This window comes from Prinia subflava, chromosome 24 (assembly GCF_021018805.1).
Source record: "Prinia subflava isolate CZ2003 ecotype Zambia chromosome 24, Cam_Psub_1.2, whole genome shotgun sequence".
Taxonomy (NCBI): domain Eukaryota; kingdom Metazoa; phylum Chordata; class Aves; order Passeriformes; family Cisticolidae; genus Prinia; species Prinia subflava.
Genome location: NC_086270.1, coordinates 484,466 through 500,413, shown reverse-complemented (window position 1 = coordinate 500,413; position 15,948 = coordinate 484,466). Strand labels below are relative to the sequence as shown.

At 61.6% G+C, this 15,948-nt stretch overlaps 2 protein-coding genes across 4 annotated transcripts; both read left to right on the top strand.

The window, feature by feature from the left end:
• Positions 1-221: 221 nt before the first annotated feature.
• On the top strand, positions 222-11,647 carry ZDHHC18 (zinc finger DHHC-type palmitoyltransferase 18). 3 transcript variants are annotated; one of them, XM_063418782.1, is made up of 11 exons: positions 222-560; positions 2,446-2,606; positions 4,100-4,249; positions 4,897-5,034; positions 5,534-5,582; positions 5,830-5,932; positions 7,107-7,216; positions 8,322-8,421; positions 10,086-10,177; positions 10,715-10,780; positions 11,010-11,647. In XM_063418782.1, exons 1-9 carry the CDS (start codon positions 301-303, stop codon positions 10,125-10,127), a joined length of 1,113 nt encoding a protein of 370 aa, XP_063274852.1. In that variant the 5' UTR covers positions 222-300; the 3' UTR covers positions 10,128-10,177; positions 10,715-10,780; positions 11,010-11,647. The 3 variants fall into 3 exon arrangements, with proteins under 3 accessions (XP_063274852.1, XP_063274853.1, XP_063274854.1); XM_063418783.1 differs by lacking the exon at positions 10,715-10,780; XM_063418784.1 differs by lacking the exons at positions 10,086-10,177; positions 10,715-10,780; positions 11,010-11,647 and having other exon boundaries at positions 223-560; positions 8,322-9,767.
• Positions 11,648-12,544: 897 nt separating this feature from the next.
• Positions 12,545-15,533, top strand: SFN (stratifin). The gene has a single exon (XM_063418816.1). It carries the CDS (start codon positions 14,012-14,014, stop codon positions 14,750-14,752), a length of 741 nt encoding a protein of 246 aa, XP_063274886.1. The 5' UTR covers positions 12,545-14,011; the 3' UTR covers positions 14,753-15,533.
• The last annotated feature ends 415 nt before the right edge of the window (positions 15,534-15,948 follow it).

Here is a 15,948-nt window from a genome sequence, read left to right as displayed (position 1 = left end):
TGCTCGACCCCAATAAACGTGAAAATTACCGGAGAGACGGCTCAGCCCGCTCCGCCGGGCCGGCACCGGGACTGGGATCACGGCTGGGGTTGGGATCGGGGCCGAGGTCGGAGTCGCGGGTTCGGGATCGGGGTTCGGGCCCGGGGCGAGCCCGCTCCGCTCCCGGTGCGGCGGCGGGGCCGCCAGGGGGCGCTGTGCTGCGGGGCGGGGCCGGGAGCGGGGCGGGACCGGCGGGGCCGGGCCGGGGAGCGGGGCCGGGGAGCGGGGCCGGGCCGGGGCTCCGGGCGCCGCGGCGGGGCCATGAAGGACTGCGAGTACCGGCAGATCCCTCCCGGGGCGGCGGCGACGCCGGGCCCGGGCCCGGCCGGGTCTCCGGTGCCGGCGGGCGCCGTCCCCCCGCGGGCCGGAGCGGCGCGGCGGCCCCGCAGGAAGTGGGAGGTGTTCCCGGGCCGCAACCGCTTCTACTGCGGCGGCCGCCTGATGCTGGCGCGGCACAGCGGCGTCTTCGCGCTCACGCTCGGCCTCATCCTGGCCACCAGCGGCCTCTTCTTCGCCTTCGAGTGAGTCTGGGCCCCGAGGCCTCCCCTGCTGCGGCGCCGCCTTTGGGGAGCCGGGCCGGGCTGGATCCCGCGCTGGGAGGGGGCTGGGGGTCCCCTTCCCCCGTGGGGTCCCCGCTGTCCCTTCTCCCCACTGCCCCCCAAGCCCTTCCCACGGTGCGGCCCCCAGAGCCCCTCTGCAGGCAGTCACTGCCCCATCACCTGTCCTAGGTGTGTTTATGGGGGCAGGGGTGGTTCTGCAGGTCGTTTGCTCAGTCTGGCTGCAGGAAGGGGCTTAACATCCCCCCAGGATGCCCCCCTGGCCTCTAAATACAGCCCCAAAGTCTCTCCTTCTGCTCCCAATAAGAGATTTGCCCCAAATTTACACCCAGGACACCCCCAAGGCTCGTGGGCTTTGTCCACCACGGGGATCTGGGAACAGCGTTTGTTCTAAATGTTGAAATGTTTGTTCTAAATGGTGAAACCCTTGGGGGTCCCACCCCGAGGGTCTGCGCTGGCTCTGCCCCGGTGTGCAGCAGTGTGGGGACAGGGACTGCCCCTCCCCAGCCCTTTCCTTGGAAAGCTGCCCCAGGGGAGCTCCCTGGCCCTGCTGCCCAGGGAGGAGCGCCGGGAGCGCCCCGTTGTGTCTGTGCTGCCCGGGGAGCTGGGAGGGAGCACCGGGGGTTCCTGACACCGTGCAGGGTTTGATGTCCTGCCTCCGTTCCTGTCCCGGGAGGGATGGGAGCCTTTTCCCTGGAGCGGGGGGCCACGCCTGCCTTTGGATCACGGCGTTATCCCTGCAAGCCCCGGAGGAAAGCTGCCCGAGCCTGCTGGTGGCGAGATGAAAGTACTTGATCGGATTAGAGGTTCTGAGAAGTCAGATGAGCTGAAAGGCACAGGCAGCTGCGGGAAGCAGGCACAGCATCCCGGTGCAAAAACGCCTTTCTCAGCATCATCCGTGCGCTGACAGCTCCCTCTGCCCGGGCTGGGGCTGGCGGCAGCTCAGCACAGTGACGGCTTTGTGTGGCCAGGCAGAGGACACAGCACATCTGCTCTGCCTCCCTTCTTGCCAAGTCACTCTCTCGTGCTTGAAGATGCCCTGGGGGTCTCCTAGTTGTTATTTTAGCAGGATGCCTCTGTTGCACAGGCTCCAGTTTGCTGGGTGTACAGCAAACACATCTTGCCCGTGTCTGCACTTCATGGTTTCTGTGGGGAAACCTGGCACAGGGTGCCCAGAGCAGCTGTGGCTGCCCCTGGATCCCTGGCAGTGCCCAAGGCCAGCCTGGATGGGGCTTGGAGCAGCTGGGGACAGGGGAATGTCCCTGCCCATGGCAGGGTGGAATAAGATGATCTTTAAGGTCCAAACCATTTGGGGATTTCATTTCTGTGATTCCTTGTTCCCTAGAGGGGCAGAGTGGGCCCCGGAGGTTCTCCCAGGAAAGGGAGCAAGCTCAGCCTCTCCTTTCACAGACCTTTCTGTTGAGGATGAGGGGCTCAGGCTTGGACTGAAGGGGTTTTGTTGCCTGGTGGGTGCTTTGTTCTGCACAGCTGAGCTGGGGAGGTGAAACAAAAGTTGCTTAATCCTCTCAGAGTGCTGCAGAGCCTGAGCAGTGCCTGCAGCCGTCAGGACTGGGGCAGCCCATCCTGTGCTGGCTCTGAGCGCTGCTGGGCCCTCTGCAGGAGGGGACAGTGGCTCTGTGTGCAGGATGTGTCCTCTACTGTCCTCAACTGCCACCTGCGGTGGCAGAGCTGCCCTGGGATGCGATCACACCACTCCCTGTCCCTGGACAAACAGCCCCAGGCCGGCTGCTGGGCCCACTGCCCGTGCTGGTTCGTGGTGTGATGTTCCAGCTGACAGCAGGTCTGTGCAATGATTGGTAACAATTCCATTTGATTTATCTTTTAACAGCTGCCCCTTCCTCGCCAGTCACCTCACCCTGGCCATCCCCATCATCGCCGCCGTCCTCTTCTTCTTCGTCATCAGCTGCCTGCTCCAGACCAGCTTCAGAGACCCCGGGATCCTGCCCAGAGCCACCCCCAGCGAGGCTGCAGACCTGGAGAAGAGAATTGGTGAGAGCTGTGATCCCTCTCCTGTGCTTGGCTCTGTGCATGGCTCTGTGTGTGTCTGTGCACCTTTCAGGCTCAATGAGGCCCCTTTTTTGGGTCTTGGCTCCTTAAGGTTTGTCCAGGAGGCAGAAAAATCCAGAATATCAGATTGTGAGGCTTGGCAGTGTTTACCAGTCGTGATGAGAGGTGCAAGAAGCTCCCCTGGCACAGCAGGCAGTGCCTGAGAGGATCTGCAGAGCAGCTCAGGTGCTTTTTGTTCCTGTTCAGTCCCAGTGCTGTCCCAGGCAGCAGAGTTGAAGGATAATTAATGCTTTTTGATACTGTGATTTGCCATTGAGCCTGCTGTGCTGCAAGGTGTTCTTTAGATAGGCTAATGTTTGTCCTCTTCTGAAAACTGCTCTGTCATGCTGGTCTGGGGACAGCCAAGGAGGTGTTTGCATCCAGGAGCTGCATCCTGTTGATGTGACAGGTTGGAACAAATGCTTGAGCAAAGCTGATGTGAGACAGCTTGAACCTGTCCCGCCGAAGACAGACACAAGGCAGTAATTCTACATCTGACTTTAAAAGTGGTTTTTAAATATCGCCAGAGTGGTGATCCATGTTTCTATTTATAAGGGCCTAAAGCAGTAATCTGGCTGCAGATGCTGCCTGATGTGCCAGCTGTTAGTGCTAATATAATCCACTTATTATCCTCTTAACATGCTCACTGTTGCATCACTGTTCTCAAAGAATTCCTCACAGTTGGAAAGGTACTTTTTGGGGAGTGACTAAAAGGAATAACCCCAAAACTGCAAACATGATACTGGAGGTCTCCAGCTATTGCTGTGTACAGAAACAGTCTCCAGCCCCCAGGGAATAATGGAGTGCCAGCACACAGAGCTGTGACTTGCAGTGCCCCTCAAAATCTTCAGTTTAAACCTGGAGGAGGAGGAATCCTCTTGTGCTAAACATGTCAAATTCCAGGGAATCTGCTGGAGCACTTGATTCCTGCTGCTGTCCTTCCCCACGGTGACAGAGGCGAGTCCCTGCAGGCTGGCAGTGCTGCAGTGTGGGTGACAGGTGGTGTGCTGGCAGGGGCAGGGATGCTCCTGCTCCTGTGGCAGAGCCTGTTGTGACCTCCAGGCTGCCTTTTGTGACCCGCTGGGCACACAGAGATGAGCTGCTGTTCCTGGGCTGCTGCCTTACACTCACTGTTTGTAAATAACGTGACATTCCCACAGCACTGGCATTTCTGCTTCCTCCTGGCATCCCAGCAGCATCGCACTGCACAAAGACAGGCCATAAATAATGCGAGGAGCTGGCTGGAGCTCTTGGCTGCCCACCCTGCAACAAATCCTGTCTTGTGTTCTGTGGAAGCCAGGAGAGCACGTGCCAGCCCCTGGCCCTGCTGGGAGGCGGCTGGGGGTGGCCTGGGGGTGGCACGGGGTGGCCTGGGGGTGGCACAGGGGTGGCTGGGGGTGGCACAGGGGTGTGAGTGTCCCTCCTCGTCCCTGCAGACAGCATGGGCAGCTCCACGTACCGGCCCCCGGCCCGCACCATGGAGGTGGTGATCAACAAGTACGTGGTGAAGCTCAAGTACTGCTACACCTGCAAGATGTTCCGGCCGCCGCGCACCTCGCACTGCAGCGTCTGCGACAACTGCGTGGGTGAGGGGCTGGGGCACCCAAGGGACCCACAGGGATCACGGATCCAGCCCCTGGTCCTGCCCTGACACCCCAACAGTCCCACCCTGGGCATCCCTGGAGCGCTGTCCAAAGGCTCCTGGAGCTCTGGCAGCCTCGGGGCCGTGCCCATTCCCTGGGGAGCCTGGGCAGTGCCAGCACCCTCTGGGGGAAGAACCTTTCCCTACTCTCCAGCCTGACCCTCCCCTGACACAGCTCCAGCCATTCCCTCTGATCTTGTCACTGATCCTGTCACTTGTGTTCCCGGACAGACTGCTTTTCATCTGTCTCCTCTGCATTTAAACTGAAAGCAGCACTAGTGCTCAGGGCAAGGGGCAGCACATCCAAGGCTCCATGGCTCCCTTTTCCCTGGTTTTGGGAGGAGGGTTCTGTAAAATGCAATGCAGGCCTGCACAGACACGAGGTTTGCTGCAGGCTCCTGACAGTGTGTGGCCTGGCTGTCCCCAGGCTGGTGCAGACACCATGGAAGCTTTGTGCCTCTGCAGAGAGGTTCTGCCCTCGGGGTGCACGGGCAGGATGGGTTTGTAGCTCCTCGTTCTGGGGGCTGAGCAGTCTGCTCGTGTTGGGTGGGAGGTGGCAGGAGCCCTCCTCACCAGGAGCCTCTGTTCCAGAGAGATTCGATCACCACTGCCCCTGGGTGGGCAACTGCGTGGGCAAGCGCAACTACCGCTACTTCTACGCCTTCATCCTGTCCCTGTCCTTCCTCACCGCCTTCATCTTCGCCTGCGTCGTCACCCACCTCACCCTGCGTGAGTGCGGCCGCAGGGCCTGGGGCTGCCAGCCCGGCGTGGGCCCTGCTCCCCGGGGACACACAGGGGGCTGGGTGGGTCAGGGTGGGTCGGGGTGGGTCAGGGTGGGTTGGGGTGGGTGTGGATGGGTTGGGGTGGGTCAGGGTGGGTCAGGGTGGGTTGGGGTGGGTCAGGGTGGGTTACACCAGGTGAAGGTTCAGGGGTCTCAGGTATGAGGCCAGCACGGATCCTCTGCACCTCGCTGCAGAGGGGCTGGGGGGGCTGGGGGTGGGATTTGTGTCCCAGAGCAGCAGAGCTGGTGGTGCATCCACCCTTCCCCTGGCAGGGAGGTGACTTTCCCACAGCCCCAAACCTCCCGGAGCCGTGTCCATGCCCTGACGTTCCTGCAGGTGTTCCTCAGGCAGACAGACAGATCCACAGGCCCACGGGGGTGCAGTTCTGGCTGGAGGGGCAGGGCTGCCTGCTGGGGTGCCATTCCCTGTTCTCTTTTGCTTTGCAGGCTCTCAGAGGGATGGGTTCCTGGCCACTCTGAAGACAACTCCTGCGAGATATCCTTCTGCTGGCAGCAGCTGCTCAGGGTGCCCAGCACCCCTAATCACTAACAGAGAGGGGCCAGGAGATCTTTGCAGGTCACCCTGGTGTCCTTTCCCCAAGTTAATTCAGTCCCCTGGCTACCTGAGACTGAGGGTGGGTGACAAAGTTGTTTCCCAGGCTTGTCCAAACCTCCCAGACACTCCTCTGCCTCTCCTTGCGGGATGATTTTGTTCCTTGAGACTTCCTTGACTTTTGTTTCACTGTGCTGGAGCTGGTGATTTGTTTTTTCTCAGTCTGGTCTATTTTGGGCCTCTCAGGTTTTCACACTTACTTAGTTGCCTCCAACCTGACGACAAACGAAGATGTGAGTACCTGGATGCTTGTGCTGCTGCCAGGCTGCCCATGAGCCATCCTGGGCAGGTTTTCAGGGAATCTTTGGCTGCCTCAGTGCAGTGTTCGCTGCCTGTGATAACCCAGGCAGAGCAAACAGCCTGTGCCCACGGCTGCACTTTCAGGTGGCTGAATTAGAACCATCACGTGTGGGGTTTTTCCAGTCTGTTTGTGGCCTTGCTTAAAATTAGGAGTTGTGAGATTAAAAAAGGAAGGCTGCCCCAGAGGAGTGTTAGGGTGTGAGCTTGGTGATCTGAATTCAGCATCCCGTGTAACCACGGGTTTCCTCTGAGACCTGGGCCAGTCCCTTTGTGTCTGGCAGTTCCTCATCTCTAATTAGCAAACGATGTTCAGACATCTGATGAGATTTACCTTCAAATCTGGGCCGTGCACAGACTCCAAGGACCAAAGGAGTGCCCTGAGTGGGGCAGATTGCATGGAAAAGCAGGATCTGTCTGATCCTCAGAATCAAAATTCGCCCTTGTGGCCAGAAGTACCTGTAATCCTTGCTGGGAGCTTCCAGCTCTGCAGAAGGTGTGTTTGCATCCCTTTTGGTTTTGCTTTCTCCCCTTTCCCTCCACCTGACATTCAGGGGTGTGGCAGAACTGCTCAGGGCTGTGTGAGGGAAGCTCAGTTTGTAGCCCAGCACTGCTGCAGCTGGGAGAGGAAGTCAGAGAGGAGGAGGAAATGTGCTGGTGATGGTTCAGTGCAGCCTGAGGCAGCTGTGGCAGCTGCCCACCCCCTGTGCCACCCCCGGGCTCGGGAGCAGAGCTGGGGCAGCTGCTGGGGTGGGGGCAGAGGAGCCTCTGGGCTGGGAATCCCCTCACAGTTTGTTCAGCCTGAGGGCCACGGGCTGGAGCCTTGGAAACCAGCAGGGGAGGAGGAGGATGGGGTGGTGTGGCAGTGGTGGCAGTGGTGGCAGTGGTGGCAGTGGTGGCAGTGGTGGCAGTGATGGCAGTGACGTTGCTGCACAGCTCGGGAGCTCTGCAGCTGCAGGGCTGAGCCTCAGCAGGGGCAGCACATGGCTGCTTGTGCCTGCACATTCCTCCCTCTGCCCCAGGACAAACCTTCCATCCCTGCAAGGATCCATTATCGTGCCAGTGTCTGCTCTCACATCCTTCCCCTGCTAACCTGTGTCCATCTTCCAGATCAAAGGGTCCTGGTCAAACAAGAGGGGCTCGGAGTTTGCCAATCCCTACAGCCATAAAAGCATCCTCACAAACTGCTGTGCAGTGCTGTGTGGACCATTCCATCCCAGGTAAGAGCCCATGACCTCCGGGCACTGGGAATTGCATCCTGCTTGGGAGAGGAGCCTTGGGAAGGACAGAAGGTCCTTGTCCATGTCAGCACAGCACATCTGCAGTGGGGGGAGGAGGAAAGGCTGGACAGGGATGAGTAGCATGTGAACTGTGCTGGAACTGGATGAATTTGGGTCAGTTGTTGTTTCTTAGAACTTGAGGATAAGACAAATCCTGCAGTTGGGTAAGGGGAAGAACAGCACCAAAGAAAGGACTTGGCAGCAGGTGATCAATCCAGTACAGGCACGTGTCCCCTTGGCAAGGGTTGGAATGAGGGGATCTGGGCTTCAGCAAGCCTGAGATCAGCAGGAGTGCTCAGAATCCCCCCCAAAGGCTCCTCCCTGGCTGTTGGGGTGATCCTGAGCACAGGACAGCTGCAGCTTCGTCACAAGATGGTGCAGTTGGGCAGAGTCAGGCCCTGCCCTGCTCCTCACAAGCTGCGTGGAGCTCCCAGCCTGTCCTGGGCACGTGGGGATCCCTGGAGGATCCAGTTTGGAGTTGTGAGGCAGCTCAGTGATTTTATATCAGGCCCTGCTCTCTGAAGGGTCCCCAGGCTTTTCTGTGGGTTCAGAGGTGCCAAAATGCAGTGCTGCTGTTCTGAGCTGGTCAATCTGAGCATTCAGGGAGCCAGGCTGGGAGGCTGTGGGGAGGAGAACAGCATTTCACTCCAGGTTGTTCCTCTTTCACATTGGTTTCATGTTGTGAAGCCCTTTGGCCTGTTCCCCTTTGGGTTTGTGGTGGCCCAGAGCTCCCTGTGGCTCATGGGACGGGTCTGTGGCTCATGGGATGGGTCTGTGGCTCATGGGATGGGTCTGTGGCTCATGGGATGGGTCTGTGGCTCATGGGACGGGGTCTGTGGCTCATGGGATGGGGTCTGTGGCTCATGGTACGGGGTCTGTGGCTCATGGGATGGGGTCTGTGGCTCACTTGTTGGGCAGGAACCCTGTGCTCCAGCATCCTACCTGTGCTGCTCAGCACCTCCTGAGAGAGGAGCCTTCCCTGTGGCCTGCAGGTCCCAGCTCCAGTCCTCATTCCCTGAACTCCTCTTCCCTTCCTGTTTTCCAGTTTGATAGACAGAAGAGGATTTATCCAGCCAGACACCGGGACCCCGTCCAGTCCCAAGAGTGAAATCCCTTCCTTTGGAGCCAAAACTGACACCAGCATGGTAGGAGGCATTCCCTAGCAGTGCTGTGATGTTCCCAGTGCCTGCAGTGCCTGCACCTTGCTCCAGCCAGAACCTTCCCCTGTCTCATCCCCGGCCTCAGGGGGACGGCCCTGGGACCCCGAGCTGCCAAAGACTCGAGCCATGCGTTGCCTTCTTTTTTTACATTTATTTATTACTTTTTGTTTATTTGTTTCACTGTGATGTGGCCTGTCAGGGGGTTTGCCTGACAGAGCCCAACAGCTTGTGGGAGCCTTGGACTCGTGCTGGAAACAGGGGGTCCCTGGGGAGTCCCCAGAGCCCCAGGGCACTGCTGTGATTCCTGCTGGGAATGAGATGGGCCCGGGTGGGAGGTGGGCACTGACAGGTGATTCCCACTCGGGGCTGGGCTGAGGAGGTGTTGTCTCCCTGGTGTCCCTGTCCCCTCCAGGATCACCCCCTGTTCCCCTGGCCCACTGGAAGGGCTGTCCTGTCTCTCGGGCAGGAGCAGCTTCCCCTTTCCAGAAGCTGCTGTGCCTTGGTAAGTTGGGCTGTTCAGGGAGGACTCTGGCCCCCAGCAGACCTGCAGGCAAGTGAGGATGTCCTGGGTGATTCCTGCTGGTCCTGTTTCCTGGCTGGGGCTGTGTTTTGGCCCTGCCAGTTGGTCAGACACATTTTGCAGCAAAGACATGAGTCAGGGGACCCTCCTGTGCTGGGGAAGAAGAAACACTTTGTGCTCTGTGACTCCCATGGGATGCAGGTCCAAGGCTACAGGGGTCAGGCTGGGAACTGGAGTTTCCCAGGATGGTGTCTGTCTGAGGAACACCAAAAGGCAGCAGAGAAGTGTGAATTCCTGAGGGTCACACCCTTCCCGTGGGGTTTCACAGAGGGAGCACTGAGGGGTGCTGGTCTCTGATAAGCCCGTGGTGTGCTCTTGGTTTGGGTTTGCAGAGTGCACCCAGGCAGCTCTGTGTCCCTGGGGTGAGGGAGAGTCACAGACCTTGTAGCAATACTTGAATCGTGTTATTAAAAGCTGCTGGATATTTTTGCACAATTTGTAGGACTTTTTCTACGCGGAACGTTTCCTGTCCTGCGCAGGGAGCGTTGTGCGCGCTGGCACCGGGCTGAGGCTCACGGTGCCTGTCAGGTTCCCTTGCATCAAACCAGTTTCAACCTCGGGCAGGGGCAGCACATTCTGGGGGCAGCCCAGCCCCCCTGAGTTCACCAGCACTGTGCTTTGTACTCTGCAAGTGCCTGTGCCAGGAGCATGGCAGAGGAGCAGTCAGGAGGGGGGTTACAGGGGCCAGACTCCTTCTATTTTTATTTAAACCAGTTTCCTTTGTTACTCAATAAAATTCTATTTTTAAAGAGTTAACTGCTTGGATGATTATTTTCCTGCTTGAAGACAGAAGAGGGCAGGGGTGTCCCGGTGTTTGGCATCTCTCAGGTGCCAGTTGGACTCTGTTATGCTCAGGCCTCACCTGGAAACTCCTGCTGTGAGGGATGAGCAGCAGCTGGCGCTGCTGTGGCTTGCTGGAGTGAAGGGAATTTGCTGTCCCACATTTCCAGGGTGGGCAGGGGCTCATCCCCTCCCCTCTGTTGTCACCTCGGTGTCCTCTCCCCAGCTGTGCCAGCCCCTCTGGCCCCGTGGCAGGTGTGAGGTGCATAACCTCTGGTGTCTTCCCCAGGAGGATGCCTGCCAGGACTTTGCCATTTCCTGCACAGCCTGACGGGATTTGCCCCTCCTCGGACGTTTGCCCTGATTTCTGAGGGTTGGCTGGTAAGAAAGCGCTTCCTTCTCCTCTCACCCACTCAGGGCACCCATCTCTCCCCCCTGCATGACAGCTCTGGCCTCGGAGCCATCACCCTGCGGCTGTGCTGACACCCCCGTGCCCATCCATCCCCCCAGAACCCCCCCAGAACCCCCAGGCAGGGGGCAGCAGTGCTGGGGCTGTGAGGGGTCACCTGGAGGCTTTGCCAGAAGAGGATGGGTTTGGTTTCCCCTGGCTTTGTGCTGGGGCTGGGCATGGGCTGGAGCCACGTGGTCTGCATGGGGGACATTGAGGGACACATGTAGGACATTGAGGGACATTGAGGGACACTGTGGGACATTGAGGGACGCTGTGGGACATTGAGGGACGCTGTGGGACACGTGTGGCCGGGGATGACAGAGGGTCCTGCAGCCTGGGGCTGGCTGGAGCACAGCCTGCAGTGCTTGTGTGAACAAACCCCAGCCAAGGAGAGATTGGGTGTGTGGGGGAGCTGTGGCCCCTGGGGCAGGTCTGTACCCCCATCCCTGACCCCTTCTGTGGCTTAGGTGATCCCTCTGGCCCCTCTGCCCGTTTTCCTCTCTGCACACCCGGTTCCTCCTCCTGTGACCAAGGTAAGTTCCTCCAGGACACCTTGGGATGTCCTGTGTCACCCGCGGGCCCTGAGCGCCCCCTGCCCCTCCCCGTGGGCTCCCTGAGCCCGCGGCAGGGTCGGAGCCCCCTCCTCTCCGCCCCAGCCCGGCTGCTCCGCCCCGCTCCCGCCGCTCTCCGCTCCTCGTGTCTGGCACTGACCTCCCCTCCCTTGCTCCCCTCTCCTCTCCCCGCTCCGGGCGGATCCCGCAGCCCCCACAGCCCCCGCCGCCGGTGCCTCTCGTGGCGCATCCCGCGGGAGCCGAGCCCACGGCCGTGACCGCCCCCGGTGCCTCCGCCTGCCCCGGAGCTTCTCCAGCCGCGCTCCGGGAGCCGCGCCCGGAGCTCGGAGCCACAGAGCCGCCAGCGAGGAGCAACCACGGAATCACGAAAATCACGGAATCACCGCAGCTGCCGCCGCCGGACGGAGCCGGGGCCGCTGCGGGACGCTCAGGGACGCTGTCTCCCCGCCGTCGATGCTGGGATGTCGTGACTGGCGACATTAAGGGGTTTGGAAGAAGCAGGATCACGCCAGAGCATTTACAGCCAAGCCAGGGGCCTTGACCCCCAAACCCCCCAGCCCCTCCGAGCCGTGTCCGTGTGCCAGAGGACTTTCCCAATGGGAATTTGTGCCCTGTCGGATTATCCCTGCAGCCCAGCTCCCCCTGCCAGCCTCATCCCAGCAGGGCTCTGGTTTTAGGGGAAGGGGCTCCAGCCCTGCCTCACCTTGAGCAGCCTCCCCTGGGCTGGGCTGAGCGGAGCAGCCGGGCCTGCCCCAGCCCTGTAGGATTCACCATCCGTTTACGCCTTTTACTTTTGTAACAAAATGAAAGTTTCTCCTATTTCCTGTACTCCTGTGTCTGGCTCTGCTCCGCTGGCGGAGGGGAAGGGCTCCTGCCTGGGCAGGCCCGAGCAGGGAGCCAAGGGAAGCACCGAGGGCTGGCAGGGCTTTGCCGTCAGCCGTGGGGATGGGAGCCAGGAACTTCCCGAACCGGGCTGTGCCACACTCTGGGGGCAGGCTCAGCCTTCCGAGGCTCTGCACCCTCCCGTGCAGGGGGAAGGGCCGGGCCAGGCAGTGCCCGCAGGACCCGGGGCACCGTGAGCACCCCTCGCAAAAATGCGTTGTCCGTTGATGTTTTGGGAGCTGGCAGCATCCCCACAGCCGGGGGGAGCAGCAGGGCAGGGCAGGGTGGCCAGACGGGCTCTGAGCATCCCTCCAGAGCCGCTGGGAACAGCCACGAGCATCCTGTGCCTCCTGCCAGCGCCCAGCCCATGCCTGCCCTCGGCTCAGGGGCTGGAGACTGCGCTGGCCTGGGCAGCGTCCGGGCTGGGCTGAACCGGGTGCCCCTCTCCCCGGGGTGGTCACAGAACCTCAGAATGGTTTGGGATGCACCTTCTGGTGCTGCCCTGCGGCACTGGGGCACCCAGGGGTGCTCTGTGGGGTGATGGTGCAGCCGAGCTCCCCCACAGCCCCTGCCCTGGGATCGGGGCTCTGCTGTGAGCCCTTCACCAGCCCTGGGCACTGCAGACCCCAAACTCAAATTATGCTTTTGCTGCCCGAGAGAGTGTGAGCTCAGATTAACCCACCCAGGGCTCCTGCCCGTGGTTTCCCAAGGGAAGGAGGTGGATTTTGGCAGGCTGGGCACATTGGGGTGACCCTTTGGCCCCAATCCCTCTGAGGGGGGCGGGTTTTGTGCCCGATGGGAGCTCCTGGAGGGTCCCTGTGGCTCAGCCTCGTGTGCCGGGCAGGGCGGGGAGGGCGGGCCGTGCTCTCCCGTTCCTTTGGGATGCCGGGCAGGACCGGCTCCCTCGGGCTCAGCTCACCCGGGGAAGGAGCTCCAGGTGCTGCACGAGGCACTCGGGGGCCCTGGAGGGGCTGTGGGGAGGTTTTTTGGACGGGACACCCTCAGGAGGTGGCACCCCGGGCACCCCAAACTCCAGCGCGGGTCAGGGGCTTGGCCGGGAAGGGCCCTGAATCCCTCCCCAGGGTGCCGAGGGGGTGATTGAGGGCTGGGGGTGTTTCCTGGGCTTGCAGTGGTCGGGAAAAGCATCCTCACGTCTTTCCTGCGTCCTCCATCCCAGCAGGGTCCGCGGGGAATCCCGGCCGGGTGTGCGCAGGGAGGAACAGAGCGGCGAGCCCGGCTCTGGGAGGGAATCGCAATCACACGGCCCGTTCCGGGCCCGGGGCCGCCGGAGAAGAGCGGGGCAGGAGCGGGGCCGGGCCGGGAGCGGGGCCGGGCCGGGAGCGGGGCCGGGCCGGGAGCGGGGCCGGGCCGTGCCAGCGCCCGGCGTGTGGCAACAAGCTCCGAGTGAAACTCAGCGCAAGGCGCAGCTCAGATCGCTATCGGGGCTCTGCGCTGCCGCGCGGCCAGCCCGGAGCAACCTCAAACCTACGAACGCTCAAACTCCTCATCTGCAGCTGGAGAGATGTCCCGGTGGGATGGGGAAGGGCGGCCCCGGGCCGGAGGTGGCCGGACGGGGTCTCCCCTCGCTCCTCCCACCCCGTTTGGGGGTGTTTGAGGGGTCCAGGGGGGTCGCACCGTGGCGAGGCTTGACTGTGCCCCGCTTTTTGGGACGGCCCCTCCCGCGGCGCCGGGGAGAGGTGCGGAGCCTCTGCCTCGGTTTCCCCACCTGTGGGAATAAATACCTGCCCGTCAAGCCCTCGCAATTACTGCCGAGTTAATCACCACATTAAAACCGGCAGTGATATGGCTTTTTCGGGGGGAGGAACCCATTCTGACGAGCGGCCTCAGCCCGTGGCCCATTTCTCGGGGGAAGAGCCGAGCGCTGCCGTGTGCCCGAGCCCCCCGAAGGGCAGCGCAGCCCCTGCCGCCCTTCCCAGCGCTCTCAGCAGCGGGACGGGCGTTTCCTGGGTGCCGGGATGGGCGTCGGCTCTGGGGAGCGCCTCGGGGCATCCCGGGGTGCCGCACCCACGGGGAGGGCAGGGCGTTGGCCGCCCCCCTCGCCCCCTCCCCAGCCCCGCCGCCCGCGGGCGATGATTCACCGCCAGTTTCCTTTTAAGGCCGCGCTCGGCGGGGAGGAAGCAGAGGAGGAGGAGGAGGAGGAGGACACTCCTTGGACCTGGCTGGCTCCTCCTGCTCTCGCTCGAGGCTCCGACGCCCAGCCAAAAGCGAATCCCGGCGGCGGCGCTCGGCAGAGGCTCCCACGGCTCCCGGCCCCGCTGCTCGCCCAAGCGTCCGCCCCGCGCCCCAGCCATGGCAAGGAACCAGCAAGTGCAGAAGGCCAAGCTGGCCGAGCAGGCCGAGCGCTACGAGGACATGGCAGACTTCATGAAGGCGGTGGTGGAGCACGGGGACGAGCTGTCCAACGAGGAGCGCAACCTGCTCTCGGTGGCCTACAAGAACGTGGTGGGCTGCCAGCGCTCGGCCTGGAGGGTCATCTCCAGCATCGAGCACAAGACCGAGGAGGGCGACGACAAAGCGCAGGTGGTGAACGAGTACCGGGAGAAGGTGGAGCAGGAGCTGAACGCCGTCTGCAACAACGTCCTGGGCTTGCTGGACAAGTATCTCATCAAGAAGGACAGCGACACCGAGAGCAAGGTCTTCTACCTGAAGATGAAGGGTGACTACTTCCGATACCTGGCCGAGGTGGCCAGCGGGGACGACCGCCTGTCGACGATAGAGAAGGCGCAGGAGGCCTACCAAGAGGCCATGGACATCAGCAAAAAGGAGATGCAGCCCACGAACCCCATCCGCCTGGGGCTGGCCCTCAACTTCTCCGTGTTCCACTACGAGATCGCCAACGCCCCCGAGCAGGCCATCTCCCTGGCCAAGACCACCTTCGACGAGGCCATGGGCGACCTGCACACGCTCAGCGAAGACTCCTACAAGGACAGCACCCTCATCATGCAGCTGCTCAGGGACAACCTCACGCTATGGACAGCTGAGTGCGCCGGCGAAGACGGAGGCGAGGCTGGCGAAGAGCCCAAGAACTGAACGTCCCCTGCCGAGCCGGGGACCGGCCCCACCTGCCCCGCTCCAGACCCTTCGGCATCTCTTCCTGGTTTTTTTTTTGGCTGTTCTTTTTTTTTTTTCCCCTTTTTTTCTTTTTTTTCTCTTTTTTCTTTTTGTTTTGGTTTTTTTTTTTTTGTTTTTGGTTTTTTTTTTTGGTTGTTTTTGGGGGGGAGAAGTCTCAGCTCCTCCCCAGCCTGGATACCGGGAATGGGGGTGGTTTTGGCAGGGTCTTCCCTCCCTCTCCCCCATCCTCTCCTCTGGGGAGTGGGAAAAGAGGGAGAGGGGGTGCCTCCGTCCTGGAGAGCTGCCAGACCCCAGCTATTTAACATTTTTTGTGGGGGGTGTCCAGTCTGGCTTGTGCCAGCTCCAACCCCCTGTCCCGGAGGGCTGGAGCAGCCACAGGAGGAGGTGAGGGGCTGGGCCGGGGCGCGGGGGGTCCGGGCAGCCCCCCCATCCTGGAGGGGTCGCGTGTTGCCGAAGCCTCTGTGCATCTCCAATAAACCTTCTCCTGCACCTCTGCTCTCGTCTGCCTCGTCTCTCCCTGTGCAGGGTCCGGGTAGCTCCGGGGGCCTCCCCTCCCATCCCGGGGGGCAGCGGGGTCCCCCAGCACCGGCCGCTCTCGGTGCCCCCCAGCAGGGCCCTGGGGTGACCTGTGGCCCTGGAAGGGCTCAGGGCTCTGTGCATCCCTTTGGGCAGCCCCAGTCAGGGCTGGCTGCCCCGTGAGGTGCTCAAAGGTCCCCTCTGACCCCACCCCCCCATACAAACCCACAGCTCCCCAAAACTGCCCCTGACACCCCTGTGCGCCTGCCCAGGTGCTCCCCCATGGCTCCTCCAAGTCCAAGGAGGAAAATCCCCAAAAGCCGCATGGGCAGCGAGGCAGGGCCGGCCCTGGGGTGCTGCTGGGGTGGGGACATCCCTCTCGAGGTCCCAACGCGCTGGGACAGGTGAAAGCTCAGCACTTCTGGCCCTGGCACGAGGCCAAGGGCGCAGCTCCCTCCCCCTTCCCCCCACCAGCGCGTTTCAACATGAAAAATAATTACAATAAAATACAGTCACGGCACCCTGGGCTATGAGCTCAGCAGAGCCAGCAGGGCCGGGCAGGAGCGGCCTTTGAAGGGAGCTCTGGGCTGCCGGGAGGAAACGCGCCGTGACTCAGGACGTGCTGCCCCTTGGTGGGG